The sequence below is a fragment of the Atractosteus spatula genome, chromosome 9, assembly GCF_055471065.1.
Source record: "Atractosteus spatula isolate fAtrSpa1 chromosome 9, fAtrSpa1.hap1, whole genome shotgun sequence".
NCBI lineage: Eukaryota > Metazoa > Chordata > Actinopteri > Semionotiformes > Lepisosteidae > Atractosteus > Atractosteus spatula.
The window spans coordinates 47,874,146-47,901,384 of NC_142714.1; the positions used below are offsets into that span (position 1 = coordinate 47,874,146).

Consider the following 27,239-nt stretch of genomic DNA (forward strand, 5'->3'; position numbering starts at 1 on the left):
TCAGGTTTGTTTGTCAGTACTTTTGCCACTGCACATCTTCTGTATATTGATTTATTGTGCTCAGCTTCATATAATAGATCATTTCTTTTTGTCCCATAGCAGCGTGAATAAATTGGCTCTCATGCAGTCAGCTGCCATAAGGTACATGAATAAAGTAAACATTTTACAATAGGCTAGGCATGGTGTGTTAGTGTTTAGTCAGAAACTCAGCTGATTCCAGGCTTATGAAATGTCTCGGGGCCCTTCAACACATGTAAGTGAGCAAATCCTTTTTGTCAGTTGAGCACCATTAGTCTACTCTACACATATGCCTGTGGGATTATTATGTGGCTCTATGCATTTTAACAACTCAGATACTCCCATGATAAAGTCCTATTAGACTGCTCTTACAAAATGATTTAGCTGTGACTTTCTGAAAGCTCCTTTCTGCCTGGCAGTTCCTTCCCTATGGATTATGTCTACTTTTTCCACAATGCACTAATTCAGAGTGCCTACTGTATTTAGGGAATATACAGTATAGGTTCGAGATATACACACGGCCGTGCAAAAGTCTCTGAGATCTTGCATTGTTCCACTTTCTTCACCCAATGTTCTTCATTCCGACAGAATTCTGTAGTGAAATTCATCTGACATTTTAGCTAAATTTTAAGATTCTGGAACGACGAGATTGTTTCTTTTCACCCAAGCTAAGCCTTTTTAGCACCAGTCAGATTTATAAGAGTTATATAAACAATGGATGATGATGATAGTACAACATTGGGTAAATTGGTGATGCTCATGACATATTGTGCTTTGCAAGAGTGTTCAGACCCTTGCACGGTTTTCACGTTTGGTGGCTTTGAACCGTGCGGTCATGACACTCTGAAGTAGCAGCAATGAATCTGATGAGAGAGCCAGACTCGGGGTCATGAGGTCTTCGTGAGTCGCTTCCTTTGGGGCAAAGGCTTTCTGAGGTGAACACCGTGAGCTGATCATATCACAGCAGTGCAAAAGTGTTAAAAAGAGCTTAATTTGTTGCACAATGCCAACAGCCTTTATTATTGGTGTTTATAAACTGTGTGTAAATACTTGGGGACAAGGTTCAGATGGGATCTCAGATGTGGAAATAATGTGCTTTTTGTGAAGGCAGTGTGGTCTCTGTTGTGAAGTGCCCTGTGTTTACTGCCGTCTTCCCATTGTGAGCTGAAGTCCTGAGAGCCCGAGACGGAGAGGGAGGGGGCAGTCTCTGCAGGTGGGAAACCCCGTTCATGGGGGGGCGGGGGGGGCTGGGTTTTCCCCCGATGAGCTTACCGGCAGTGAACAGAGACAGCCACCATCGCCTCGAGCATAGACTGGTGGCTGAATCGTTTTGGGACCAGCGATACCAGTCCTGCTCTCGCAAGATCAGTAGGCAGCAGCAGGTCCACCACTCTAAAAAAATCATATAAAAGTACTTAGGGATGAGTGCAGGATAAAGCAAAAAACACAACATTTAATTGTGCCACACAAGATGAGATTATCCGCTCCATGAGTGAGCAGGGTGCTTTGCAGAGTCTATATGAATCTCACAGCCTGCCTGTGCTCCTCTGCTTGGGCCCAGTTCCCTTTCAGAAGAGGGCAGCAGAAGTAGCTTGGTCTTTTGGTGATGTGAAAACGCCTTGTGGTGTGGTGTCACATTAAAACTGTTTCCTGACCTCTTGCACACGACTGGGCTTCTCACAGACGTGCACCGAGCTCTGGGATCCGTGCCCAAGGCCAGCAGCAGCTCAGCACCTCCTGTGCACGGTGGCCGCGCCGCTGCACCAGCCGCGTTTGCTGTAAGAGAGGTGGGGGCGTCTGGGCCAGGGCAGGAGACGAAGAGGCCGCTCGCAGGCGGACGCCCTTTCTGGCTGACACCTCCGCCTCGCTGTAACCACAGCAAAGGGCTCGGCTGTGCGCTGCTGCAGGCGAGACAGCGCAGCCGCGTCACACGGCGCCTCCTTATATAACGGCAGCGCCATTAACCCCGTGTGTGACAACCTGCACCGCAGATGGCCGGTGCGGGTCCTCTGACTCGCATCGGGTTGAGCCTCTCACTCTCGGCAGCTGGAGCCAAAGTACTTATCGAAAGGGCTTAGAAACGTTGGTTTAAGTCAAGAGAAGCAGAGTTATAAGTACAGAGCGACTATTCCATAGGGGAAAGGGGATTTAAAAAGTACTCTTCTTCCAGCGTGTGAGATAAGACGCACGACATCCATTCCTGTTGTCATTTTGTTGTTGTTTTTTTACTCTGTTCACTCTATTCCATGCACCTTCGCAGCAAAAACTCCCTTCAAACTGACAGTTTCGGAACCTCATAGTGAGGTCTGGCTGTAAACGGCTAAGCTCCGGGAGACAGCGCCGCCTGCTGGGACAGCGGCAAACTCCCGTCACAGGTGGGACCGGCAGAGGGAGGACTGGCACAGTTCTTAAGAATACAATTTTAAAAAAGCTAATAATACATTGAAAAAAGTCTTCCAGTCCATCTTTAGGCGATCCCAATTCCTTTACAAGAAAGCATGCATTTGTTTTTCATAAGGACGCTTTCTGACCTTTTTAAAGTATACCGCTCTCTCAGAATTTCATTTATTTTTAGGACCGTTAAGATGAGCGACACAGATAGGCTCAGCTAACTATTTTAAAGGAAATTCTGAATCATCAATAAAATCATTTCATTCTAAAATCTGTTCTCTGAGATCTCCAGAGAACCGGATTGTGAAGTACCGGTTATTGCCGCAGGGGGGCGCTGTGGGAAATGACCGCCAGGCAGTAAGGAGCGGAAGTAAAGAGCGGCGCTCTAGGAGACAGGAAGCATTAGTGAAATGCAGTGAGCTGTGATGGTTTGTTTCTTCGCTGAGAGCGGAGAGGTTTGATTTTAAAAACGGATGGAAATACGATTCGCATCACTTCAGCGAGGCCACTCGGCTGTGCATGCAAATTAAAGGAGGATTGGGTCCCTTTGGCTAGAGTCTCCGGGTCTGTCTCTCACCCCTGTCCCGGAGATAGCTGCTTATTTGGGGGGGAAGACAGAAGAAATTATCCAGTTTGGGCCCCAGCTACGGAGAACTAAGACAACGACACAACTGGTGGGAAAGCAAACAGTAATGATCTTTTTTTCAATTGTAAAATGCATTGACTGTCTCTTGGAATCTGTCCGGCACTCACACTGTTAGCTGTCCGTGTTTGCGATGTTGTTTGAGGACTGTTCTGCGTGCTCTCACACTGCAAACTGGCCCGTGTTAGGACAAAAATACTAAAACCATGGCATACTTTAATGTGCGATGTTGATCTAAAGGGGAGTGTTTCTTTTCAGTACGTTTGCGACCAAAGAGAAAAAAAACGATTATTTGACCAGATTTGGCGAGAATATAATATGATCTTTCTCGTTTTAAAACGTGTGTAGTATTTGGGGCAGCGCAGGGTGAGCATTACAACCTCGCAGCGCAGGATCCCGGGTTCAGTTCCCGGGGATGCTGTCTGTGTGGAGTTTGTATGTTCTCCCTGGGTTTAGGTGTGTTTCCTCCCACAGTCTGAAGACATGCTAGTGGGTTAATTGGCTTCTGGGAAAATTGACCCAGGTGTGAGTTGGGCGAACTTGCCCTTGTGCCTGCTGGCCAGGATAGACTCTGGCTCCCCTCCGACGCTGAATTTGATGAAGTGGATGAATGTAATATTCGCGTTTCAGGACTGTCTGGTCTGGCAAACTGTCTCTGTGAGGACGTTGCCTTTGAGTCTTCTGAAAGGGCTTCGCGTTGATGCGATGGTGTCGAATACGTGTCTTTGTGAATTTTATACCCAAAAGAAAAGGTGTAAGAAATAGTTTTTTGGAGTATTTTGAGTCGCATTTGGTAACTGTTCTGCGCTGGCCAGTGGCTCTGTGAGAGTGTTCCCAGAGACCAGTAGGCGAGGGGTCAGTATTGACATCAAGAAGCTGCCCTAGTGACCTGCCCTGATTGGATCTCTCTCAGCAGTCCGTACTGCCTGTATACTTACTGGTTGTCCATCTGCCCAGCCTGCAGGATGTCTGAGTCAGACAGCGAGGAGGATCAGGACCAGCCCTTCTCCCTCACCGGCTTCCTGTTCGGAAACATCAACGAGGACGGCCAGCTGGAAGATGACAGCGTGCTGGATACTGTAAGGGGCGGGGGGGGGGAGGAATGGCTCTTGGAATGCGACACGCTAGCCTGTGCAAATCTACCCCCAAATAATCCCGAAATGGCTAACACCATGCAGACCCACCTGTGGCTTGAAAAACCTCAAATGGATCTGGCAGCTTTGTAAAAGTTTATTTCTGCAGTATCCCCACAGTAGTTCATACTGCGCAGTCCTGGCGAGAGTTTGTTAGAGATGCCTACACGTACCCCTCCAGCAGTGGCAAGGGATAATCAAGTAGCTTTCTCCCTGGGGAGAACAATCACGTGTGTTTTTCAAGTGGGAGGAATGCACCTGAAATACAGCTGAATGAGAGGACAAGAGGATGCATTCTCGTATGTTTTCATAATATAAACCCTATTGCATGCGTTGGAGAATGCAGATATAATTTCTAGGGGGCACTGCATGTCAAGAAACATAGTCACCACTTATGTGCTTCCCCTTAATTCATTCAGGGACTTGAGGACAAGAGTGGGGTGACAAGAAATAAGTTCCAGTTTGAAGTCCTAGCATAGAGAGTTGGATTTATTCTAGCAGTACTGTGAGTTCTGCTCTTTGTTTGAGTATCATACACCACGGCATTGACACATCTGTGTTGGGGTAAGAGATTATATAGGGCAAAGGTGTAGGCAGCTCTGTAAGCAGAAATAGTGCTTGTGTAAACACACTGTTCCCATACAGAATACATCCCGATCCTAGGAGATAGCTCTCGGGATGCAGGTATAAATGGACCTTGTGTAGGATAAAAAAAAACAAACTGTAAGGCTTGTCAGGTTTGGTCGGCTACGATGCTGTATTGTACAACAAAAAGATTGTGCCCTTGCTGCTCTATCTGTAGGGATTACTGAAGTATGTAGAAAACTGTTTTGAAAGAAAAAAAGACACTCGGGAGTGTTTTGTTTCTGTACAAGGAGTTAGACTGGGCAGGAAGAACGTAAAGAAGCTCATGTCATCTTCATCCAGTGTCCAGGCACTGGTCCTTGCCGAGTGGCTCACTAGAAACGGAGACAGAAGGACAGTAGTGATCTGAGAGCCATCTCGCCTGACTGAGATTCCTTGCCCTGTCTCCCAGGAGTCGAAGAAGCACCTGGCTGGGCTGGGCTCACTGGGCCTGGGCAACCTGCTCACGGAGATCACGGCCAGCGAGGACGATCCGCCCCAGGATGAGAGGGACGCATCGGGGACAGACGCGGAGGGTAACTCGCCCCCCTTCTGGGGAGGGGCAGGGGCAAAGGGAGGGGAAAGAGAGGGATTCGGAAGGAAGGGAGGGAGGGAGGGAGGTATCGGATGAATGGAGGGAAGGAGTGTTTAAGGGAGGAGGAGTAGCAGGGATGCTGGGCAGGGAGTATGGAGTAGGATGAGAGACAGCGGTGGAAGAGACGCAGGTGCCAGGTTGCAAGACGAGGTGACAGGTTTCAGGGAGAGGGACCCTTTCTGTGTTGCTGTGTTCTCTCTTCTGAGTTCTCTCCCAGCGCTGTGGGCGGCGGAGGGAGATATTGACTGCACGGCAGTGATTTTGCTGTCACTGCTGGGGTCCTAGGGGACACTGAACAAGAGTCTTCTTAGATCGTCAAGGTCTTGACATCCGGGTAAACAGGATGGGCAGAACAGCCTCCTGGTGTCCGTTACCTTTTTATTGGCCAGCTCAACCCTTCCCCCATTCCCTTTAGGCTGGGTGAAGAGCACGGAGGACGCCGTGGACTACTCCGACATCAGTGAGGTCGCCGAGGACGAGACGCGGAAATACCGCCAGGCCATGGGCAGCCTTCCGGCCCTCCACCGGACAGGTCAGACCCCCGAACGAGAAGAGACTCCCTCCCCTTCTTACAGTTAGAACAGGCCGTATTTGTGGAAATCAGTCTGAAAGAGCTCTTAAGATAGAAGCTCTTTCAGATATAGTTGTGTAAAGCTAACGTTCTATAAATTCGCACTAAGTAAATGACCTTTAAAAAAGCAGAGGTCTTTTTTTACCTGTTTATTCACGTACATTTGCTGGATTTGGAAAGTTAGAACCTGCGTATTGTATTTCTGACATCCTGACACTGTCCTGGTGTTTGGCGTAAACGTTCTCTTCAGACTATCTTTTTTTCCTTCAGCTGGAGTTGTCTCTATCCCATCGGCTGATTAGTAACAATTAATAAGTGGGTTTGTCATATATCAGTAGGAATTGCGCAATCAGTAATTACAAAAATGTTGAGAGAACTGGTAATCTAGGTGTAGGGCTGATTATGGATCACGGAAAGTGTAGTTAGACTTAAATATTATCGAAGCGAAGCTGCGTTTTCCTGCCCTGTGCTGGCTTGAGAGCTGTGGTCAGTGCTAGTCCCTCTCTCTGCAAGCACAGTGCGTTTCCCACCCACTCCGGCCCTCTGCCTCCTCAGACGATGACGACGACTACGATGCTGACTGCGAGGACATCGATGCCAAGCTGATGCCCCCGCCTCCGCCGCCCGTGCTGCCCACCATGGCCAAGAGAGACGAGCCCGCGGCTCCTGGTCCCAGCGGTAGGCATCACGTTAGGGGGGTACAGTGTGGCCCGTCCTTAAATACATGTAGTTTTCACCAGCTCTCGCTTTCTGTTCGGTCTTTAAAGCTAGCCACTGCATTTAAATATTCCCTGTGACGCCCGATTCTGAGGCCGAAAACTGACACTTTTGCAGGCTTCTGGGTCGCACTGCTGTAAGCAAAGCACCAGGGGAGCTGGGTTTCGATTCCAGCCTTTGCTTCCTGCCAGTGTGTGGTTTGTGTGTTCTCTCTGTGTTTCCACCAGCGTCTCCCGTTCCCTCCCACCTACCCAAAAACTGCAGATTAGCCTTGATTGGCTTCTCCAAACTGTCCCACTGGAGTTTATCCCAGTGAGGCAGGGGGCTGGACTCTCTGCCTGTGCACTGGGAGGCTTTGGTACCCCTCTTCCCAATAACTTGTTCCAGTTGTGTTTCTGCTTCTGGGGTCTCCAAGCCTGGTTCTGGAAGGGCTTGATTCAGTTAGTCTTACCATAGGTCACCTAAAGACTGGCACCATCAGTAAACTAGTGATGAATTCAGTAGGTAATCTGTTCAGTTAAGAGAACTCTGGTCCTTGAGATCTGAAGAGTACTTGGATTTAGGCTTAAACGATGTCCTGGTTACAAAATCTAGCAAACTGCCTAATTGACCGCAGTTGAATTGTTCGATGTCCTTAGAAATTGGTGATTTAACTATGACTTCATGACCAGGGTTACACTGTGTGTACGGCGATAAAGGGGAAATTTGGGTAAAAGATCAAGTGTCATCTGTGTGAGGAAGAGTCTTGGCATATTCTGGCAGGTCTGGAACGCTGGCTCTGATGTAGAGTGTCATTCTGAGGTTTATGCCACAGATGCAGAAGCGATGGGTTTATCCTGTCTTTGTGGCTTTCGTTAACGTACTGGGGCTCCACATACTTGCTTGCAACCTGCACCCCGAAGAAATGTATAAATATGCATGACCTACAAGCACATTGTGGTTCTCTGCTGCCCCCTGCAGTCGGAGACGAGGGAGACGGGATCATCCTGCCGTCCATCATCGCGCCGTCCGCGGCGGGGGAGAAGGTGGACTTCAGCAGCTCCTCGGACTCGGAGTCGGAGACGGAGCGCCCCAGCAAGGGTGCCGGGGGAGGGTCCGAGGGCAGCTTGACCCTGCCGCTGGCCGGCATCATGCAGCGGGACGCCACCAAGCTCCTGCCCAGCGTCACGGACCTCTTCCCCGAATTCCGTCCGGGAAAGGTAATTGGGGTGTGGGGGGCGAAGGGATAAGGAGAGGATCAGTCCCGTAGGATGAGGGTTGAGCCTGGGTTTGGGTTATGAAGGCATAAGGAGAGGATCAGTCCCGTGTTATAGTGTGCATGAATGTGAGTTACTAACAGCAATGAAGAATAAACACTGAGAAAAATATTCAGTCATATGCTGAATGCTTTTTATATATTCTTAAAAATACAAAGTTCCCATTTGTCAGTAACTTTAATCGACACAAAAGTAAGATTGCTGTAATTGTTGCGCGATATACGATCTGATCTTGTCAGGACTTGAATTAAGAGAGGGTGGGATGCAGTGTCTTGGGAGAACATCCGAACACGTTGCCTTGTGCCTTAAAAAGCACATCTAACTGTGTGTGAAGGATGAACATGTAGGGGCTGATGCCTGTCGCTGCACCTGACTTCCCGACAGCCCTCCCTGGAGAGGAGGTTCGCACTTCCAGACGGCGTCCTTCTGATCCCTCTTTCCCCTCCCCAGGTCCTGCGTTTCCTGCGGCTGTTCGGCCCCGGCAAGAACATGCCGTCGGTGTGGCGCAGCGCGCGGCGGAAGCGGAAGAAGAAGCACCGGGAGCCGCACCCCGGGACGCCGCCGCCCGGCGACCCCGAGCACGGGGAGGCGGGGCCGGAGAAGAAATCGGGGTGGGACTACGAGTACGCCCCGCCCCTGCCGCCAGAGCAGTGCCTCTCTGATGATGAGGTCAGTACCGCTGGCTGCCACCAGGGGGCAGTGATAAGGCAGCGCTGCTCAGCTGTGGGGCACATGCCGGGCGCGAATCCTCTCCCAGGATAGCAGTGGGTGTCCTCCGGCTTGCTTTTTACACACTTTAGAAAACAAAAATGGGGTGTTCACAGCCGAGTCTGTGTGGAGAAATACATCCATCTGTGAGTTTTGTTCGGGTGGTTTCAGACGGGAAAAAAAATCGAATCCTAAACGATCTGAGTTTTGACACAGCAGACGGTGCCCTGAAAGAAAATGCTTTGTTTCCTTTAATGGGATCTGGCTTGTTGAGTAGTCAGGTAGTGGTCTTAAAGAGGACAGATTCCATTCTGCTGGGAGAGCAACATTTGGAAAGAAACGCTGGGCTCTTCTGCTTGACTAGTCCACGCATTCCTGCACAGTTGTCTTTTTGTTTGTCTTCTAAAACAATCCGTGCTCCCCCCTCTTGTTTGTAACTGTTCTCGTGTTCCTGGTCCTGTTTCCAACGTTTCCCCCCTTTCCCTCCCTCTGTCCTCAGATTACAATGATGGCTCCCGTGGAGTCGAAGTTCTCTCAGTCCGCCGGGGATGGGGACAAGGTGGCGGAGACGCGGCCCAGAGTGGCCGAGTGGCGGTACGGCCCCGCGCAGCTGTGGTACGACATGCTGGGCGTGCCGGAGGACGGCGCGGGCTTTGACTACGGCTTCCGGTTGAAGGGCTCCCAGCCGGAAGAGCCGGAGCAGGTAACGGAGAGGCGAGCGAGGGACGGCGCGCCCCTGGTGGGGTGGGGTGGGGTGGCGTCTGCACCGCTGTGCGGGGGGGGGACTTTCCACCGACCTCCTGTTGGCACACAAGGGCACCCTTCACTTCGCCACGAATCATAAACCGAAAAAACCTCTCAAAGCAAGCGTGCTCTATGAACCTCTTCATTTTACCTTGCTTAAGACATTTGAAGTAGTTTAGGCTCAGCAGTTTTGCTTGCATGTGACGTCAGTGCTGCAGATTTCTAGCACAAGATGAATTAGTGGGTTTGACGCTTGTATGTTTTCTACTTGTTGAGTGAGGCTTATTAAAACATGTGAAGGTTTATTCCATGCTGCAAAGATGAAAAGAAGCACAAGTTTGGCTGTGGAGCCTTCTTCTGGTAAGGCTCCACAGCCAAAATATTGTTTCTTTTCTTTTCCTTTCAGCATGGAATAGACCTTTAATTGAGTTTAGCCTGCGCATGCGGGTGCTGATACCTACTTGAACTTATTAAAACATGTCTGCTAGGTGAACGTAGGGCTGTCAGATGGAGTAGATGAGTGCTATTCTGAAAGTGACAGTCTGGTAGGAGCTGGTGTTTTGCCAACGGCAATAAAAAACGAAACCTTTTAATGAAGACGGCGGCTCGTCGTTTCTCAAAGGGCTCTGCTCATTTTGATATTTGCGTGCTTCATTTTTACAGGGACAGTGAAAGGTCAGGGTTTGATTTAAAAATGCATCTGAACACTGGGCAGATGTTTTAATCCTCTCGTGTCCTGGGGCGCGACCAGCAAGCGCTTCCTCTGCAGTGCTGAGCACCAGGCGACTCTGCCCAACCCGCAGGGAGAGGCGGGGTGGCTCAACGAGCCAGCTCACCCCCATGATCCTTTCTGCGTGTGTGTGTGTGTGTGTGTGTGCAGGCCGGGCCGGAGGAGGGGGAAGGGGAGCCGGACGCGGAGCTGCTGGAGAACGAGCACTTCCTCATGGTGACGCAGCTGCGCTGGGAGGAGGACATCATCTGGAACGGCGAGGACGTCAAGCACAAGGGCACCAAGACGCAGCGTGCCAGTCTGGCCGGCTGGCTGCCCTCCAGCATGACCCGCAACGCCAACGCCTACAATGCCCAGCAGGGTGAGTGCCCTCTAGCTCCAGGGCTAGTTCAGGGCTGATGAATTTAATGCAGAATAAGACTGAGGGCGTTAAAAACTTTGCAGAGGTACAGTTGTATATAAAAGAATCTCTATGTGCAATCCAAAACGACCCCTGTGCAGTCGGAGTCTTATTTCCATTTTCACACTTTTTGCCAAAATGTATCTTCCCGTTTGACTATGCTGCACCTTTCAGTTACCTGACCCCGACCTCTCAGTTAAGGAGCGTGTCACTCTTAATGGGATGTGTCTGTTCTGTGCAGGTCTTAGCCGCAGTAACTCACAGCTGGTGCCCCCTACCCCTCCTCCGCTGCCCAAAGCTACCCCCCCCGGTACCCAGGGCTCCGGCAAGATTCGGGACAAACACTCCCAGGAACAGCAGGGTAACGTTGACTTCAAGAGGAATATAGGGCTGTGCACAGTACAGATGGAGACAGCACTGTTAATAGTCTGACACATGACCAAAGGCAAAGCACAGACTTCGGTAGAGGGCATTCTGGGATAGAGGGATGCAGACGTGTTATTGATTGGTATAGAGACCTGCCCTGCAGACAGTTTACTTTAGGGTAGGGGGCTGTTCTACAAGCATAGACAAAGTTTAGAGCCTATTAATAAAGTACAGACTGCGGTAGTGGCTTAAAAAAAACATTGTCTAGGGATAAAGAAAATAAACTGGACAATACGAGACTGAGGTCTATAGACAGTGCACTTAGGGATAGGGAGAAGTATGAAAACTTAAACTGGACAGGCTGAAATACAAGGTGTAGACATGGTCGAATATGACGTTGAGACGATGCAGTCTGTGACAGAGGATTGTAAAGTGAAGAGTGGGGTAAAGGGCATGTCACACAGTGTATAGACTGAGGTCTGCAGACAGTGTGGGACAGAGTTGTAAACGTAGTTTGTGAGAGATGAGTATGATGAGTATGACCTGGAGTTTAGTACTGGGAAGCAGCCACTGAAATTTGACTAGAAAAAATTTAAAAAGATGCAGATGGATAAATAGTGTGCCTGCAGACTGAAATGGAACAGCACGTACACTGTGGTGGGATAGCTGTATAGTACCTATAGTCAAAATCAAGGCTCAGCCGAACTTTCCAGCTGCACAGAGTCCTCTCTCAACGGCCTTGAAATGACGATGATGTGCGCGTGAGATAGAGGGCTGTCGTAAAGGCTGTCTTGGTTTTATGGATCACATGGGGTTCGATGCAAATGCTTGTGCAGCTGACGAGTTGGTGCCGAAAGCACTGGGAAGCAGGCAGTGCCCCTGTGTCTGGGGGGTGGGGAGAGCTGATTTTGACATTGCCGAGCTGGCTCGGTGGGCCCCACCCTGGCAGAGAGAAGCGCTGTGCTGACTCCTGTGAATAACCATTCCCAGCTGATGTTATATTGCAGTTTTCTGCTCCTTCCTCCCCTCCCTTCAGTCTCCATGGAGGAGGATTCCCCTTGGTTCTCCATCTTTCCCATCGATAACGAGGAGCTGGTGTACGGCCGTTGGGAGGACAACATCATCTGGGATGACCAGGCCATGGACGACATGCCCACACCACCGGTGCTTACCCTGGACCCCAATGACGAGAACATCATCCTAGGTGGTACTCCTCCCTTCTCCTTCTCCACCCGTCTCTCTGCCGTTCTCTCCTCTCTTTGGCCATCTGACATCTCCCCTCTCCCCCTTTCGCAAACTGCAGAGATCCCAGACGAGAAAGAGGAGATGACCTCCAACTCCCCCTCCAAGGAGAACAAGAAAGAATCGGCCTTGAAGAAGAGCCGTATCCTTCTGGGCAAGACTGGCGTCATCAAGGATGAGCCCCAGCAGGTCAGAGGCAGAGAGAGGAAGGAAAGAGGGGGGGATCTCCTTCACTCGTCAGTCTTTACTCACACCCTGCTCCTTGTCTTCGTTCAGAACATGTCCCAGCCAGAGGTGAAGGACCCCTGGAACTTGTCAAATGATGAGTTCTACTACCCCAAGCAGCAGGGTCTGCGGGGCACCTTCGGAGGCAACATCATCCAGGTAGGGTATTAGAGAAGATGTTGGAGAGCAGTGAACTTCCCTTCCCATTTGTTGGAGGTTGGGGGGAGGGTAGGATGCTGGTTTCCTTAAGGACCACTGTTTCCATCTAGGATCAGGTATTGGTCTTCGTGTCTCCTGCTGAAGAAGAGCACTATCCTCATCGGGAATAGGAATCTGGCAGGTTGGGTTTGTAGTGACACTAGTGCCCAAAGAGTCTTTGTCAATCTCTCTCTCCCCTCTCTCCCTGTCCCTGTAGCACTCCATCCCTTCAGTGGAGCTGAGGCAACCGTTCTTCCCCACCCACATGGGTCCCATGAAGCTGCGGCAGTTCCACCGGCCCACCCTGAAGAAGTACTCCTTCGGGGTGCTGTCCCAGCCCGGCCCCCACCCTGTCCAGCCGCTGCTCAAACACATCAAGAAGAAGGCCAAGGTCTGGGGCCCCCGTCGTCTTCTTGCCTCCGCCTCCCTGCCCGGCCCTTTCAGGCCAGCAGAAAGAAAGGGCTGTGACCTCGGTCTCCACCCCATCTTTTATCCTCCCTCTCTCAAAGTCTCGGTCCAGTTTTTGCCCTACGCTCCTCCTTTCCTTCCTTCATGGCCTTTCCGTTGCCCGCGCTCACCGCGCTCTCCCGCTCGTCTTCCTGTCTCAGATGCGGGAGCAGGAGCGCCAGGCCTCCGGCGGGGGCGACATGTTCTTCATGCGGACGGCGCAGGACCTGACGGGCAAGGACGGCGACCTCATCCTGGCCGAGTACAGCGAGGAGTACCCCCCGCTCATGATGCAAGTGGGCATGGCCACCAAGATCAAGAACTACTACAAGAGGGTGAGAGCCGCGTCTTGCGCACTTGACTTATGGGCGTCGCTTCCAGTGGTCTGTGCTGCTCAGTAGTCATTGAATGTGAAAGGCAAGCAGTACACAGTGTCTTGCTTCCTGTGAGTACACCTATCCCTCGATTTGAGACCGTATTTCGTTCCTTCGAAATTTGGAAACCGAAACCGAAAAATCACCCGGCATTACATTTCAGCTAAAATTCTCAGCCTCTTAAAATTTGACCTTGAACTTCAACGTCATCTTCACTGTTGCTTGTAGATGATAATGGTCTTTTTTTACCCACTACGATAGATACAGATTGACAACAGAAATAGATGTGTACAAATTTTAAGAAGGCAAACGCACTGAGGACCTCTCTTGTGGAGGGTTGTCATGTGAGGAGGATGGTGTCCTCCATACGACTATACCTTCGTTGTAGAAAAATCACTGCAAAAACCGTCTACTAAAAGGCACGTTTCCTTATAGCACATTTCCTAAGCCGGGTGCTCGGAAGTCGGGGGGTGGGCATGCTCTGTCATTAGGAGTAGGTTTGGGGATGCTGGAGAGAACAGGAATTCGGTGGCCACTGTTGGTTTTCCTTCTCATCCACTTCGCCGCCGGGTTCGGCATCCGGCGCTAACACGGCTCTGCTCCGTTCCACAGAAACCAGGCAAGGATCCCGGGGCGCCTGACTGCAAGTACGGAGAGACGGTGTACTGCCACACCTCCCCCTTCCTGGGGTCCCTGCACCCGGGACAGCTGCTGCAGGTGCGAGGACTGTGGGAGGGGCGGGGGCAGCAGAGAGGGGTGGGAGCAGGATAGACATTAATCCTCCATGGCACTGACAAAGTTAACCCGCTGGAAACAGGAACCAGGGGACACGAGAACAGGAGGCACCATGGAACAAGCTACCCATGTCGTTAAATCTGCTCACCTGGCTTCTTTCAAGGAAAATGGCTGGATGAGGTCCTCAGGTTATTAGCTATTATCTACAAGATAGCTGAATTATTAGGAAGAATAACTAAATCTGCATTAACCACAGGTAAATAAACACCGCTGATAAGCGACACTTGCTGTTATTCTGGGTCCAGTTTGAAGGGATGTGCTTGTTCTGAAAGTATTAAGTACTTAGAGATGGGCTAATCGTCTGTAACGCTTCTTATGTTCTTAAGCAGAAACAATTTGGGGAGTGAGACAGGAAGGAAGATAGAGGAACAGAAGAAAGAGAAACAAATCACAGTGCAAAAGATGAATGAAAGAATTTGAAAAGCAAGGAGATTTTTTTTGGGGGGGGGGGATAACTGACACTTTCCTCTCCCTTTGTAGGAAAAAATGTGCTGCTCCAGGAGCACTGCATGTTTTTTCAGCTTGACTGTGGTTCTCTGGTGTGTTGCATGAGATGTTTCTAATGCGTCTCCTCATCCACCTCCCCCAGGCCTTTGAGAATAACCTCTTCCGCGCCCCCATCTACCTGCACAAGATGCCGGAGACGGACTTCCTGATCCTGCGCACGCGACAGGGCTACTATGTCCGCGAGCTGGTGGACATCATTGTGGTGGGCCAGGAGTGCCCGCTGTTTGAGGTGCCCGGGCCCAACTCCAAACGTGCCAACACGCATATCCGCGACTTCCTCCAGGTACAGGCGCACTGCAGTGACCTATCGATAGTGACGTTGTATACGGGTGCCTATCTACACCTCCTGCTCTGTTGCACTGACCTGCGTCATGACTCTTCTCTTGCCAGTGCTAAAGGACATCTTGGCTTGAGTATTAGGAAAGCTGTCAGAGATGGCTATTGTGCTTTCTTCTCTTCTTTTCAACTTCACTTTAGAGATGCTTGGTCAGCAATTTACATCAGCAGTTACAGAGCATGTTAACAGTACACTTTTGAAACACTTTTGAGCATATCGTTCCCGGAATAGTAATGGAAAAGTGAAAGGTAAGAGATTGGAGGACTGATAAGGCAAAAAAAAGCAAATGGCATACAAATATTGATATTTTGAAGAATTATGAAGCAACAAGAACAATATGGAAATATAAGATTACTTTAATAGTAATTAATGAAAACAGACTTCACTTCTGTTTTCCAAAAATCAGTTTTGCTAGGCTTGTGTCCTTAAACTTTTTCCACACTATTCTATCATTCAGTCATGTGCACATCGCCGGCTTGGTTCATTCAGTGCCTAGATGAATTACCTCTTAGGGAAAACAACGAAAGCTGCAGTGAGCACAGGTAATAAACACGTCGCTGACGAGGGAGAGGTGCTGCTGCTCTCGGTCCAGTCTGAGGGGATGTGCTTGTGCTGAAAGTGCAGCTTCACCAGAGATGTCTGTGATCAGGACTCCCGAGGTCGACATTCCTCAGTCCTCCAGTACAGCCGTCTTTATTTTCCTCTCTCTCTCTCTCTCTCTCATCCTTTTCCCTCGGGCAGGTCTTCATTTACCGGCTCTTCTGGAAGAGCAAGGACAGGCCTCGGCGGATTCGGATGGAGGACATCAAGAAAGCCTTCCCCTCGCACTCGGAGAGCAGCATCCGCAAGCGCCTGAAGCTGTGCGCCGACTTCAAGCGCACAGGTACCGGGCCGGGCTCGGGTTTGAGCGTGGTGCGTGTGGGCCTGGGCGAGAGGCAGTCTGTGACCCCTCCTCTACCCCCCCATGAGCTCCCATTGATTTGTTCACAGCTGTTCACATGACGAAAGAACACCAGCTTCATGTCATTTGACGGTGTTTTCTGCTAGATGTACATCCTTAAAATTCTTTTTGTTAAGTCGTGTGCACCTTTCTGAGTTTGCAATGTTTAGAGATGCTGAAATTTTGGCAGCCCTCTTTGTAGGGTAAGCCAAAGGATTTGGTCTAGTCTGGTCTCCTAACATCCTGTGATAGTGTCCTTTGGCAGCAATGTCTGGAGTTCTCCTAATGCCCTATGATGGTCCCTACATGTAAAAATTATTCCACATCAACAGAACTGCTGCTGCTGTAACAGACCAGTACATGTTTTAACCCTGAAGTGTGAAGTGGCAGCGAAAAATCCTGAAGCAGAGCTTCACTTCGTCTAGAGGGGGGAGAGGAGATGTGTATATAGTGGACAGGATGATGGAAATCCCAGTACAAAAGAGGAGGGAGGGAATAGATTTCTGCATGTGACTGGACACGCAACCAAATAGAGGGAATAAATCCTCGATTCTTCTGGATGCCCATCGAGGCTGTTTGAAATGTTCCTTTCTGAAATTGGGAATTTCTAAAGAGTGACCTGAAGCAGTGGAAAATACATGAGTAACATGTGTCCCGGCTCTGTGAAGGAGTGACCTCCCTGTTTCTGCCCTTCTCTCTTCCAGGGATGGACTCCAATTGGTGGGTGCTGAAGCCAGATTTCCGGCTGCCCACGGAGGAGGAGATCCGGGCCATGGTGTCTCCAGAGCAGTGCTGTGCCTATTACAGCATGCTGGTAGCCGAGCAGAGACTCAAGGTACACAACATCACTGGCTGGTGGTATATGTCCATGTACCAAATTTCCACACATATTACTTGGACTTCACTGTATATTTTGTGTGTTAAAACACAAGCAAAACGTAAGGGAAATCTATGTTTTTATGCTATGAGCTGTACTATTGCATTGAAAGTAATGCTTTACAGCGGAGATTGTCTACAGATTTGTGCTGCGGAGAGCTACTTGCTAGTGTGTGTTAAGTCACATGACCAGTGCTGATGCGTCTAGATGTCTCTCTTCTGTCTCTCCCTGCGCCGCTCAGGATGCCGGCTATGGAGAAAAGTCCTTCTTCGCCCCCGAGGAGGAGAATGAGGAGGACTTCCAGATGAAGATTGATGATGAGGTGAGACTGTGCAGCTCTGTGCATTTCCATCTTTCCCCCTCACATGGGCTTTCTTTCACAGGGATCCCTTGGAGTCATTTTCACGTTCTTCCCCTCTTGTATTTTTTGCTTGTGGTGGGGAGACGGGTATCCCCCTCTGCATGGCCAGGTGCTGGTCCTGGGTGCCATTCCATCTCTCGTGCAGCCCCTAACCCCCAGCCCTGCAGGCCATTAGAGCTTGCAAGTAAATTTCCTTATGCAAAACAAATGACTTGCTCTGATGTTCTGACTTGTATTGTTGTTTCCGGTTCTTCAGAGCTCCAGAGTTTCCAGCTGGAGTTGTTTTTCATGCTTAAGTCTTGTTTCCTGGAGATCCGAGGTTATGACCCCCAGGATCTTTGTCTTCGCTGTGCCTGACATATTGGAGCCATCCCTGATCATGGCTTCTCCTTGGTTACAGAAAGTCCTGCTTTTTGCTGGTTTAGCTTTTAGTTTCGTGCGGCACACTCTCCTACTCTTCTAATTGTCCACCTTCTTCCCTGCTTTCTCCCCCCCCGCAGGTGCGCACGGCCCCCTGGAACACCACGCGGGCGTTCATCGCGGCCATGAAGGGCAAGTGTCTGCTGGAGGTGACGGGAGTGGCCGACCCCACGGGCTGCGGGGAGGGCTTCTCCTACGTCAAGGTTCCCAACAAGCCAACGCAGCAGAAGGTCAGGAGTTCTTCGTCTTTCTCGGTCACTGTGTTTTCTGTGTGGGGGGGTCTGGGCTCTGGCAGGCTTGAGGAGTGGAATCTATTAAATTGATGGGTGGTCTGTGTGACGAGCTCAGGCTAGGTGACGGCTGTGCCCTGAGCCTGAAAGCTCACCGTGTTCATTTATAAAGTTGCACTTTTTCGGCATGCTTGAAGGGGGGGGCAAAATCTCGAGAAATAGGATTGACCTTCCCGTGTGCGGTGGGCGGTTTTTACAGGACGATAAGGAGCCCCAGCCTGCCAAGAAGACCGTGACGGGGACAGACGCTGACTTGAGGCGGCTTTCTCTTAAAAACGCCAAACAGCTTCTACGAAAATTCGGGGTTCCAGAAGAAGAGGTAACGCATTGGGCCAGAGGTGGGCAGAAGGGAGGGGTCAGGAAAGGGGAAAGGTAACGGATAAGTGGAAGGAGCCATCCTGCTTAGCTGGTTGGCGTAGGAGGGAAGGTTGATGGCAGTGCAGTGGGGAGGGACCAACATGCAGTAGTTTTACAGACTTGTATCTGTTAGGAGAGTGCCTGTCCAACAACTGGGTCGGTGTTTAGCCCCCTGGTGGCTGTGTCCCCAGATTAAGAAGCTGTCTCGCTGGGAGGTGATCGATGTTGTGCGCACCATGTCGACGGAGCAGGCGCGCTCTGGAGAGGGCCCGATGAGCAAGTTTGCCCGTGGCTCTCGCTTCTCCGTGGCAGAGCACCAGGAGAGGTACAAGGAGGAGTGCCAGCGCATCTTCGACCTGCAGAACAAGTGAGAAACCTCTATCGTCGCTCCCAACCTCTGTCTCCGATTGTTGGTGATCGCCCCTCCTTCCAGAGGGCGTTCTCTTTGGTCCGGGCTCTTTTTTCGTCGCCAACAAAGACGCGCGTGTTCATATTCACCCGTTAGTTTATGGAAGAGATGTGCCCGCAGAGTTGATAGAAAAAAAAATCACTCTCATTTTCCAGATCATGGGTTACGTGTGTGTGAAATGATGTGGAAATCAGAAGACTGAGTTGTGGTTTAAAGCAGTATCATGCTGCAAAGGAATAAGTAAAGGATTATTCCACACTGAAGAGTAGAAAGAAAAGACCTTTTTGGCTGCTAAGCCTTTTTTAAGTGTGTATAGTACAACTGTCTTAGGGCATATGGCTCTTTAACCACACGACTGATTTTGCTGTAGACTGGTGCAGTGAGTCAGATCCTCTAGAAATTGCTAATATTCTCCCCCCCCCTCCCCCCCCACACACACTATTCCACTCCCCCCTCCCTCTCCACCACAAGGGTGCTGGAGTCGACGGAGGTCCTGTCCACCGACACGGACAGCAGCTCTGCGGAGGACAGTGACTTCGAGGAGATGGGCAAGAACATCGAGAACATGCTGCAGAACAAGAAGACGAGCTCGCAGCTGTCCCGCGAGAGGGAGGAGCAGGAGAGGAAGGAGCTTCAGAGGATGCTGCTGGGCGAGGACAGTGGCCCCGACCGGGACAAGAACCGCAAGGACCGGCGAGACCGCAAGGGCTGCTGTGAGTCTGGAGAATGAGAAGGGCAAGGGAGACTTTACCCAGCGGGAGGTGGAACAAACTATCTAGCCATGTTGCTTAAGCCTATCCCCTGGTTTCTTTCAGGAAATGGCTGGATGAGATTCTTGGATCAGTTTAAAACTAGCTACCACACGGTCTAGATGGGCTCTATGGCCCTCGCTTGTGTGCGACCCATCATATGTCTTGCTCAGCAGTGCAGTGCTTGGGTGATTTACTGAATTTGTTCTTCTACAAATTCTTCTTCTACAGCTACGAGAAGTGTTCAGTGCCGATAAAACTTTGTTTCTAAGGTTTAATTAGAAAAACTAAAACACATTGAAATTCATTATTTGTAATAGTACAGAAAGACAATGAAAAGTTTAAAACATTTGATAGGTTACACCAATATCAAAATTTTGTCTTGGATTTTAATTTTATTGGTAATTCATATGTCGGAGCTAGACTAACTGCAACACAAGATGAGCTGTTCACGGTACAGTGCTTGCAGCAGCTCAGTCCTACAGAATTTCACGCAGCCGTTTCCCGACCTGAAACCTGTCTGGTTTTGTAGGGGGCACGTCATCCTGAGTGACAGACCTGGCAACAGAGGTTGTCAAGATCCATTTGGGTTTTTAACCAATAATATTAACCAAGTACGGTTCGATTGGATCATAGCTAGACAGAGAGAAAGAGAAAGGCACAGATGCCAGTAAGGTATGACAGGAAACGCATCGGTCCAGTCCAGGTGCAAGGTTTGATGGGAGTGTCATTCTGGTGTGTCGTGCAGCCAGCGCCCTGTCCACCAGCTCCCACAAGGATGACGACGCCTCCTCCGTCACCAGCCTTAACTCCTCGGCCACCGGGCGGCGCCTTAAGATCTACCGCACTTTCCGCGACGAGGACGGCAAGGAGTATGTCCGCTGCGAGACCGTCAGGAAGCCGTCCGTCATCGACGCCTACACGCGCATCCGCACCACCAAGGACGACGAGTTCATGTGAGTCTGGCCTGCACGCGGCCCGTCCCCCTTCCTCCTCGCGAGCCTCCCCCGTGGTCCGCTGTAGTGCGTTGGCGCACCCGCGTGCGCGTGCGAGCTCACCGGCTCCCCCCTCTGGCCCGCAGCCGGAAGTTCGCCCTGTTCGACGAGCAGCACCGCGAGGAGATGCGGAAGGAGCGGCGGCGCATCCAGGAGCAGCTGCGGCGCCTCAAGCGCAACCAGGAGAAGGAGAAGATCAAGGGCCCGCCCGAGAAGAAGCCCAAGAAGATAAAGGAGCGCCCCGATCTCAAGGTACCCACCCCGGGCCCTCATACTTGACACTGTCAGTAGGTCACTACTAGTGAAACTAGTGATAGTTGTGACTCTCTATATTCTCTATATAGATTATAGACTAGAATATAGACTATATTCTCTCTATATATTATGATCTCAGGCTTTTCAGCTGCGCATGTGCTCCTTCTTTGTGATTTATTTAGGTTTTCTAATTTGTATTGCCTTTACTACAGTGTGATTCTCCCCTATTTAGATTTAAATGAGCTGCTGGTCTTTGAACATTGCAGGCTCGCCTTGTCGGACTTGGCGTTGATGGTCTTGCTGTTATGTCCTCTCTCTCTCTCTCTCTCCACTCCAGCTGAAGTGTGGCGCCTGCGGTGCGATTGGTCACATGAGGACCAACAAGTTCTGCCCGCTGTACTACCAGACCAATGCCCCGCCCTCCAACCCGGTCGCCATGACGGAGGAGCAGGAGGAGGAGCTGGAGAAGACGGTCATCCACAATGACAACGAGGAGCTCATCAAGGTGGAGGGCACTAAGATTGTGCTGGGCAAGCAGCTCATTGAGAGGTACAGTAACGGGCTGGCTCTTATACTGAACACGATGACTGTGTAACACCCTCGTACTGAACAGCACTGTACAACCTACTGCCCACAGCTGTATCACTCTGCAGCTCACAGCTGGTAACGCACTGAAGCTCAGCAGGTGTGAGCCTGGTCAGTACCTGGAGGGGAGACCTCTTGGGAAAGCTGGGGTTGCTGCTGGAAGAGGTGTTAGTGGGACCTGCAGGGGGCGCTCACCCTGTAGTCTGTGTGGGTCCTAATGCCCCAGTAAAGTGACGGGGACACTAGACTGTAAAAAGAGGCTCTGTACTTCAGATGAGACATCATCCAGGTGGGGCCACACATTGGTGGTGGTGGAGGGGATCCCCATCACCTGTTGACAGCACTTTGAAAATCCAGAAAAGCACTATATAATTACACTACATAAGCTTACACTTTTTTAAGTGTAAGAAATTATTTATTGTTGAATATCATGTCACCCTGTTCTGTCTTTACCCCACCTCACCTTCCAGCGCGGACGAGGTGCGGAGGAAGTCCCTGGTCCTGAAGTTCCCGAAGCAGCAGCTGCCTCCGAAGAAGAAGCGGCGCGTGGGCACGACCGTGCACTGCGACTACCTCAACGTGAGCCTCCTTCCGGTCCCGCCCTGCTTCAGAGTAGAGTTCGGTGGCATTGCGTTGCAACATCCGTTCCCGACTCTCACCTGCCGCGGGTTTCTCTCCCAACAGCGCCCACACAAGTCGATCCACCGCCGGCGCACAGACCCCATGGTCACCCTGTCCTCGGTCCTCGAGGGCATCATCAACGACATGCGAGACCACCCCAACGTGAGTGCCCCTGCATCCCTGTTCCTCTTCTTTCATCCTTCTGTGAACCTCAGCTCCTTCACCCCTAGTCTTTCTTCTGACTCCACCCTGTACTATGAATCTGTCACGTCCCTGGAATAAGTGTCCTTTTGCCCTTCTGTCTGCTCTCTTACACCTCCCTCTTCTCTTCCTGTTCTGTTCTGTTCAAAGTCGCTTTGCTTGTGTGAAGTTAGCAATTTGCCAGAGCAGTGTACACTATACATTCCAAGCCACTGGTGACCAAAAGAAATACAAAGTGTAAGGTGGGGGGAATGTATCGATCCAGAAGAATAAAAAATCGGTCTATAAGATAATCGGAATGACCGAAGGAAAAATTAAGATCTTTTAAAGCAGCTGTCATAAAATGGCGATCTCTTTTCTTCAGACCTACCCCTTCCACACTCCAGTCAACGCCAAGGTGGTGAAGGATTACTACAAGATCATCACCCGGCCGATGGACCTGCAGACTCTGCGGGAGAACGTCCGCAAGCGCATGTACCCGTCGCGAGAGGAGTTCCGCGAGAGCGTGGAGCTCATCGTCAAGAACAGCATCACCTACAACGGTGCGGAACAGGGGGACAGGCAGCAGGGGGGAATAAATGTGCCGATTTAACCCCTTTACCCATCACGGTGTAATCGTAATCGCTTCCCAAACTTTACAACAAGAAAGGGTACAGGCATGAGGAGGCCATGGGGAGGCCAATGGGAGGTTTGGTGCTAGTTGCTCCAGGGATCTTATCCGGCTTCTCTTTTGAAAGAAGCGTGTGTGTCAGCAGCATGTCTGGGCAGCTTGGTCCACTTTCCATGCATAAGCAGCGCATGGTAAAGGCGTTAAAGCAGTGAGATTCGCACTCAAGTCCTGACCACTCTTATTTCGCTGCAGGTGCAAAGCATCCTCTGACCCAGGTTGCGCAGTCCATGCTGGATCTGTGTGACGAGAAGCTGAAGGAGGTCAGTGTCTTCACAGGGTGGCTCTTAGTGATATCTAGTGATATCCGGTGTCAGTCTCCCCTGTAACATGGCGTTCCTCTTGCTCCCCTCCTGTTTCCCTCTAGAAGGAGGACAGGCTGGTGAGGCTAGAGAAGGCCATAAACCCCCTGCTGGATGACGACGACCAGGTGGCCTTCTCCTTCATCCTTGACAACATCGTCACGCAGAAGATGATGGCTGTGCCGGACGTGAGTCTTCTAATCTCTTAAGTTTTGATCTGCTCTTGGAGGGGGGGGGGGAAATAGAGGAGCCATTGTGAACATCTTTACTCCTTCTAGTTATGGCTTTATGAAGTCAAGATAGAGTTGTGAGAGTGTTTACACCCCTGTCTGTACTGACAGTTTCGAAGCGAAGTATTATTGGTACTCTACTGTTGTCCAGCTCAAGTCCTTTCTCTCTCTGCAGTCCTGGCCATTCCATCACCCGGTCAATAAGAAGTTTGTTCCAGACTATTACAAGGTGATCATCAACCCCATGGACCTGGAAAACATCCGCAAGGTGAGGGCAGCCTTTCTTTCTCTTCAGGTCTCTGTTCATTGGTTTGATCTGATGCTGATGGGGTCTGTGTTTTTGTATCCTTGCAGAACATCTCGAAGCACAAGTACCAGAACAGAGAGGCTTTTCTCGATGATGTCAATCTTATCTATACCAACAGTGTGAAGTATAATGGTGAGCTGGACTGTAAGTGTGTGAAGGGGGGATATCGGTGCTTTGTGGAGGGGTTGGTGTGGGCGCTGTAGTCAACTATATAAGAAAGGCACCTTTTTGAAGTCTTGGGAATGCATTCTCACCATGGGCCTCTGTCTGTTTCAGGCCCCGACAGCCCCTACACCAAGACCGCTCAGGAGATTGTCAATGTCTGCAAGCAGACGCTAGCTGAGGTGAGGAAATGGCTGCCTTTCTGTCGTGCTCCCTGCTCCCTCTGTCTTCGGTCACTGTCCCAGCATGCAACTTCTCAGTTCTCATTGTGCGATGGCACTATCTTCTTGCGATCAGTGTGTCGCTGCCCCTCTTCAATATATGAATGTGCTGTCTGTCCTCAGTATGATGAACACCTGACTCAGCTGGAGAAGGATATCTCTACAGCCAAGGAGGCAGCTCTGGATGCGGCTGACCTGGAGAGCCTTGACCCCATGACACCTGGGCCCTACACCCCGCAGGTAACCCCCGAAACGTATTGCTACCATAATTTGTCCAAAAAACGGAGACGTGGACGGAGCTAATTTTGTGTCTTCTTCCCCAACCTTGTGACCTCACCGCCTTCTCTGTCCCCAGCCTCCTGACCTGTACGACTCCAGCACATCCATGAGCCTCCCACGGGATCCCAGTCTGTACGCTGATGCCACGCCCACCACCACGCCCGAGAAGAGGGGCGGGCAGGTGAGCTGACAGGCTGGCAGGGCAAATTAGAAGTCGAGAATAATCCGAGTCTTGGAATGAGGGAGAGGGCGGGGAGAGTGATGAAGCATGGCTGAATGCCTTTTGTTTCTGCTGGTGAATGATCTCGTCTTTTCCCTCTTGTTTTATTTCTGTCCGCTCTGCCTCCCTCCCTCCTCTGTTGGCATCCCGCTGGCCTCTGTCCCCTGCCGCCACTCTTCCGTCTCTCTTTGTCGCCTGTTTCTCTCTTCCCTTCTGCGTCTCCCGCTGTTGGCTCCTCTCTCTCCCTCGCTCCTGGACCCCTCGTCGTCTCTCCCCCGTCTTCCAGGCGCGTCATGGGCGAGGCCGACTCGGTGAGGAAGAGTCGGATGTGGACATAGAAGGATTTGAAGAAGAGGATGATGGCAAGCCCAAGACCCCAACTCCTGTAAGACTTGTGCCTCCCTTGGGGTGGGGGGGGATGGAGATGAAGGAGAGAAGGGCTGACACCTCATTCCTCTGTCCTGTCTCTTACTCCTGGGCTGCTTGTCGTGTTTGCTTGTGATGAGGTGGCCGGGCACCCTCTCCCTCTGTGCTCCTCACAGGATTGCAGCTCCCCAGGACCGGGTGTGAGAGGGAGCTCAATATCCTTACATAGATCAAAGATCTGGAAGTGGCAGACATAATGATGAATTGTCTGATTGTAAGGGGTCTTGTTGGGTTACTGTGGTGGTCTTTCAGAATGATGACCGAGACTGACAGAGCATTTAGAGACTGGTGTGTTAGAGGGGCTGGGTGTCCCTCTCTGTCCTTCCTCTGGTCATGCTAGAAAAACTAAGCCCCTAAAGCCCAGTTTGGGCTCCAAGCCCCTACAGATTGCCCTGCATTCTCTCCTGGTTAAAGCGAAAGGTTGTGATCTGAAATCAGGGCTGATTTTTCTCTTTCTCCTGCACAGTCTCTGCCTCTGTCAGGTCAGGGAATGTGTTGGTCTGACAAGCTACATACAAGATGAACAGTGTAGCAAGGAGTGGAAGAAAAATATGTTTTAATCTTCCTCCGCACCCCTCTTCTTCCCTGTCTTCCCCCAGGCGGACGATGGAGATGGGGACCTGGAAGAGGAGGACGAGGATCTGTCCCAGCGGCGGTGCGAGGATGAGGACGACGACGAAGGCTCGTCGCGGCCTGCGCAGGCCAGCGTGCTGTACCAGGACTTGCTGATGTCGGACGGCGAGGATGATGAGGCCAGCGAGGAAGAGGGTGACAACCCTTTCTCCTGTAAGTCAGAGCCCCAGTGGCCAGTGGGCATGCAGTGTGTGTGCCTGGGAATGTGTGTGTGTGTGCGCGCCTGGGAATGTGTGTGAAATAACATTTGAGATTCTGTGGTGGAGAGTGAGGTCCTCATTGCCCATGTGGGCAATCTGCTTGGTTCTTGATGGGTCGATTGCCCACAGGGGGAAGTTCCCCCCTGGGCCCGAGTGGGTAATGCAGCATGTCTGCCGGTGCTGATGACCTCTTGCTTGTCCCCTCAGCGTTCCACCTGAGCGAGAGCGGCAGCGACTCGGAGCCGGAGGGGGGGATGCGTCCCCAGCAGCCGCGGGTCCACCAGGAGACGGCGCGGCTGGGGCTGGACCAGGACGAGAGCATGATGTCTTTCGAGGGGGACGGCGCTGAGCACTCGCAGCTGGAGGACAGCAACGTCAGGTGGGCCTGCGGTCTCTCTCTCTCCGTGACTCCCTTGTTCCACAGCCACCCTCTTCCTGGTTGATTTAAGTGTTACTGATGGTCTCTAAGGGAGCTGTAGTGATCAGTTGAAAGCTGTGGATTTGCTCTCATGGGTGAAATACTCACGTCCCCTTCTCCTGCACGCTTCCTGTTCGTCTTAGCTACGGCAGCTACGAGGAGGGGGAGGGACGCACCCGCCGGCACCCCGCCAGCCTGGGAAGCAGCGCGGGCTACGGGCTGAGTGAGGAGGAGGAGGAGGACGAGGAAGAGGAGGAAGAAGAGGCGGGGCGGCGGCACGGGCCCTGCGTGCTCTCGCAGGTCCATCTGAGTGAAGACGAGGACGACAGCGAGGACTTCCGTTCCATTGGGGGGGACAGCGACATGGACTCCGATACCTAGGGAGAGCCCCCAAATTTCTGGACAACTGGGGGTGCATTTCATCTGCCTTTCGTCCAGCCTCTTCGGTGGTGGTCTGGGCTGTGCCGAGCAGCACTCATGACGTAGCCTCCCGTACTGCCAGGTGCTGGACAGATACATTTCCATCTAGCCAGAGGAAGCCATTGGAATACTTCCGGTGTGGATCTTTCATGGCCTTGTGCTTTACTGATCCCACGATCATGCAGTGGCTTAGCTTTCCCAGTCCCTTTCAGGGTCTGGAATTTCTCTTGTCTACCTGCGTAAAACCTTCCTTTCTGCACCCATCTGGTCAGTCTTCTCTGTGCTTTTCTCCATTGCGAGCATTTACCTTTCCAGGCAGTCCTCCTTATGGAACAGTCTGTGGGATTCTGTTTGGGGTCCACCGGAGACCCCAAGACTTCACCGCGACGTCATCCTGCTATTGTAAAGCACCTTTATCTGTGGGGTTTGAGTTACACAGCCTCACGGAGGAGGATAAAGACTGATTTGGAGGCTGTGGACAAGTGGGGCCGAGACTCTGTTGAGGCGCCCCCGGTGAAGCTGGTCGGAGCCTATGGACCAGTTCACCTTTCCCGTGTGCGCAGTCGAGCGTTGCTCCGCTCATCACGTGAGGCGTGTCACCGCCGCACCCGTTTGTCAGACTTTTTTGTGTAAAGTCTTTGCTTACAAAAGATAATAAAGATTTTTTTCCACA

General features: G+C 51.2%; 1 protein-coding gene across 5 annotated transcripts; it reads left to right on the plus strand.

Moving 5' to 3' along the window:
- Positions 1 to 2,810: 2,810 nt before the first annotated feature.
- Positions 2,811 to 27,239, plus strand: taf1 (TAF1 RNA polymerase II, TATA box binding protein (TBP)-associated factor). 5 transcript variants are annotated; one of them, XM_088925519.1, is made up of 41 exons: positions 2,811 to 3,083; positions 4,010 to 4,131; positions 5,222 to 5,345; positions 5,820 to 5,936; positions 6,531 to 6,653; positions 7,653 to 7,891; positions 8,399 to 8,617; positions 9,156 to 9,359; positions 10,281 to 10,491; positions 10,772 to 10,891; positions 11,933 to 12,100; positions 12,200 to 12,327; positions 12,415 to 12,522; positions 12,779 to 12,952; positions 13,170 to 13,343; positions 13,995 to 14,099; positions 14,767 to 14,967; positions 15,763 to 15,904; positions 16,666 to 16,796; positions 17,080 to 17,160; positions 17,700 to 17,849; positions 18,109 to 18,228; positions 18,458 to 18,633; positions 19,147 to 19,388; positions 20,173 to 20,380; positions 20,506 to 20,671; positions 21,012 to 21,223; positions 21,730 to 21,838; positions 21,944 to 22,042; positions 22,446 to 22,623; positions 22,944 to 23,011; positions 23,116 to 23,238; positions 23,456 to 23,548; positions 23,635 to 23,731; positions 23,864 to 23,931; positions 24,094 to 24,210; positions 24,326 to 24,430; positions 24,756 to 24,854; positions 25,495 to 25,681; positions 25,936 to 26,107; positions 26,290 to 27,239. In XM_088925519.1, exons 2-41 carry the CDS (start codon positions 4,018 to 4,020, stop codon positions 26,525 to 26,527), a joined length of 5,910 nt encoding a protein of 1,969 aa, XP_088781645.1. In that variant the 5' UTR covers positions 2,811 to 3,083; positions 4,010 to 4,017; the 3' UTR covers positions 26,528 to 27,239. The 5 variants fall into 5 exon arrangements, with proteins under 5 accessions (XP_088781645.1, XP_088781647.1, XP_088781648.1 ...); XM_088925521.1 differs by having other exon boundaries at positions 23,635 to 23,719; XM_088925520.1 differs by having other exon boundaries at positions 3,013 to 3,098.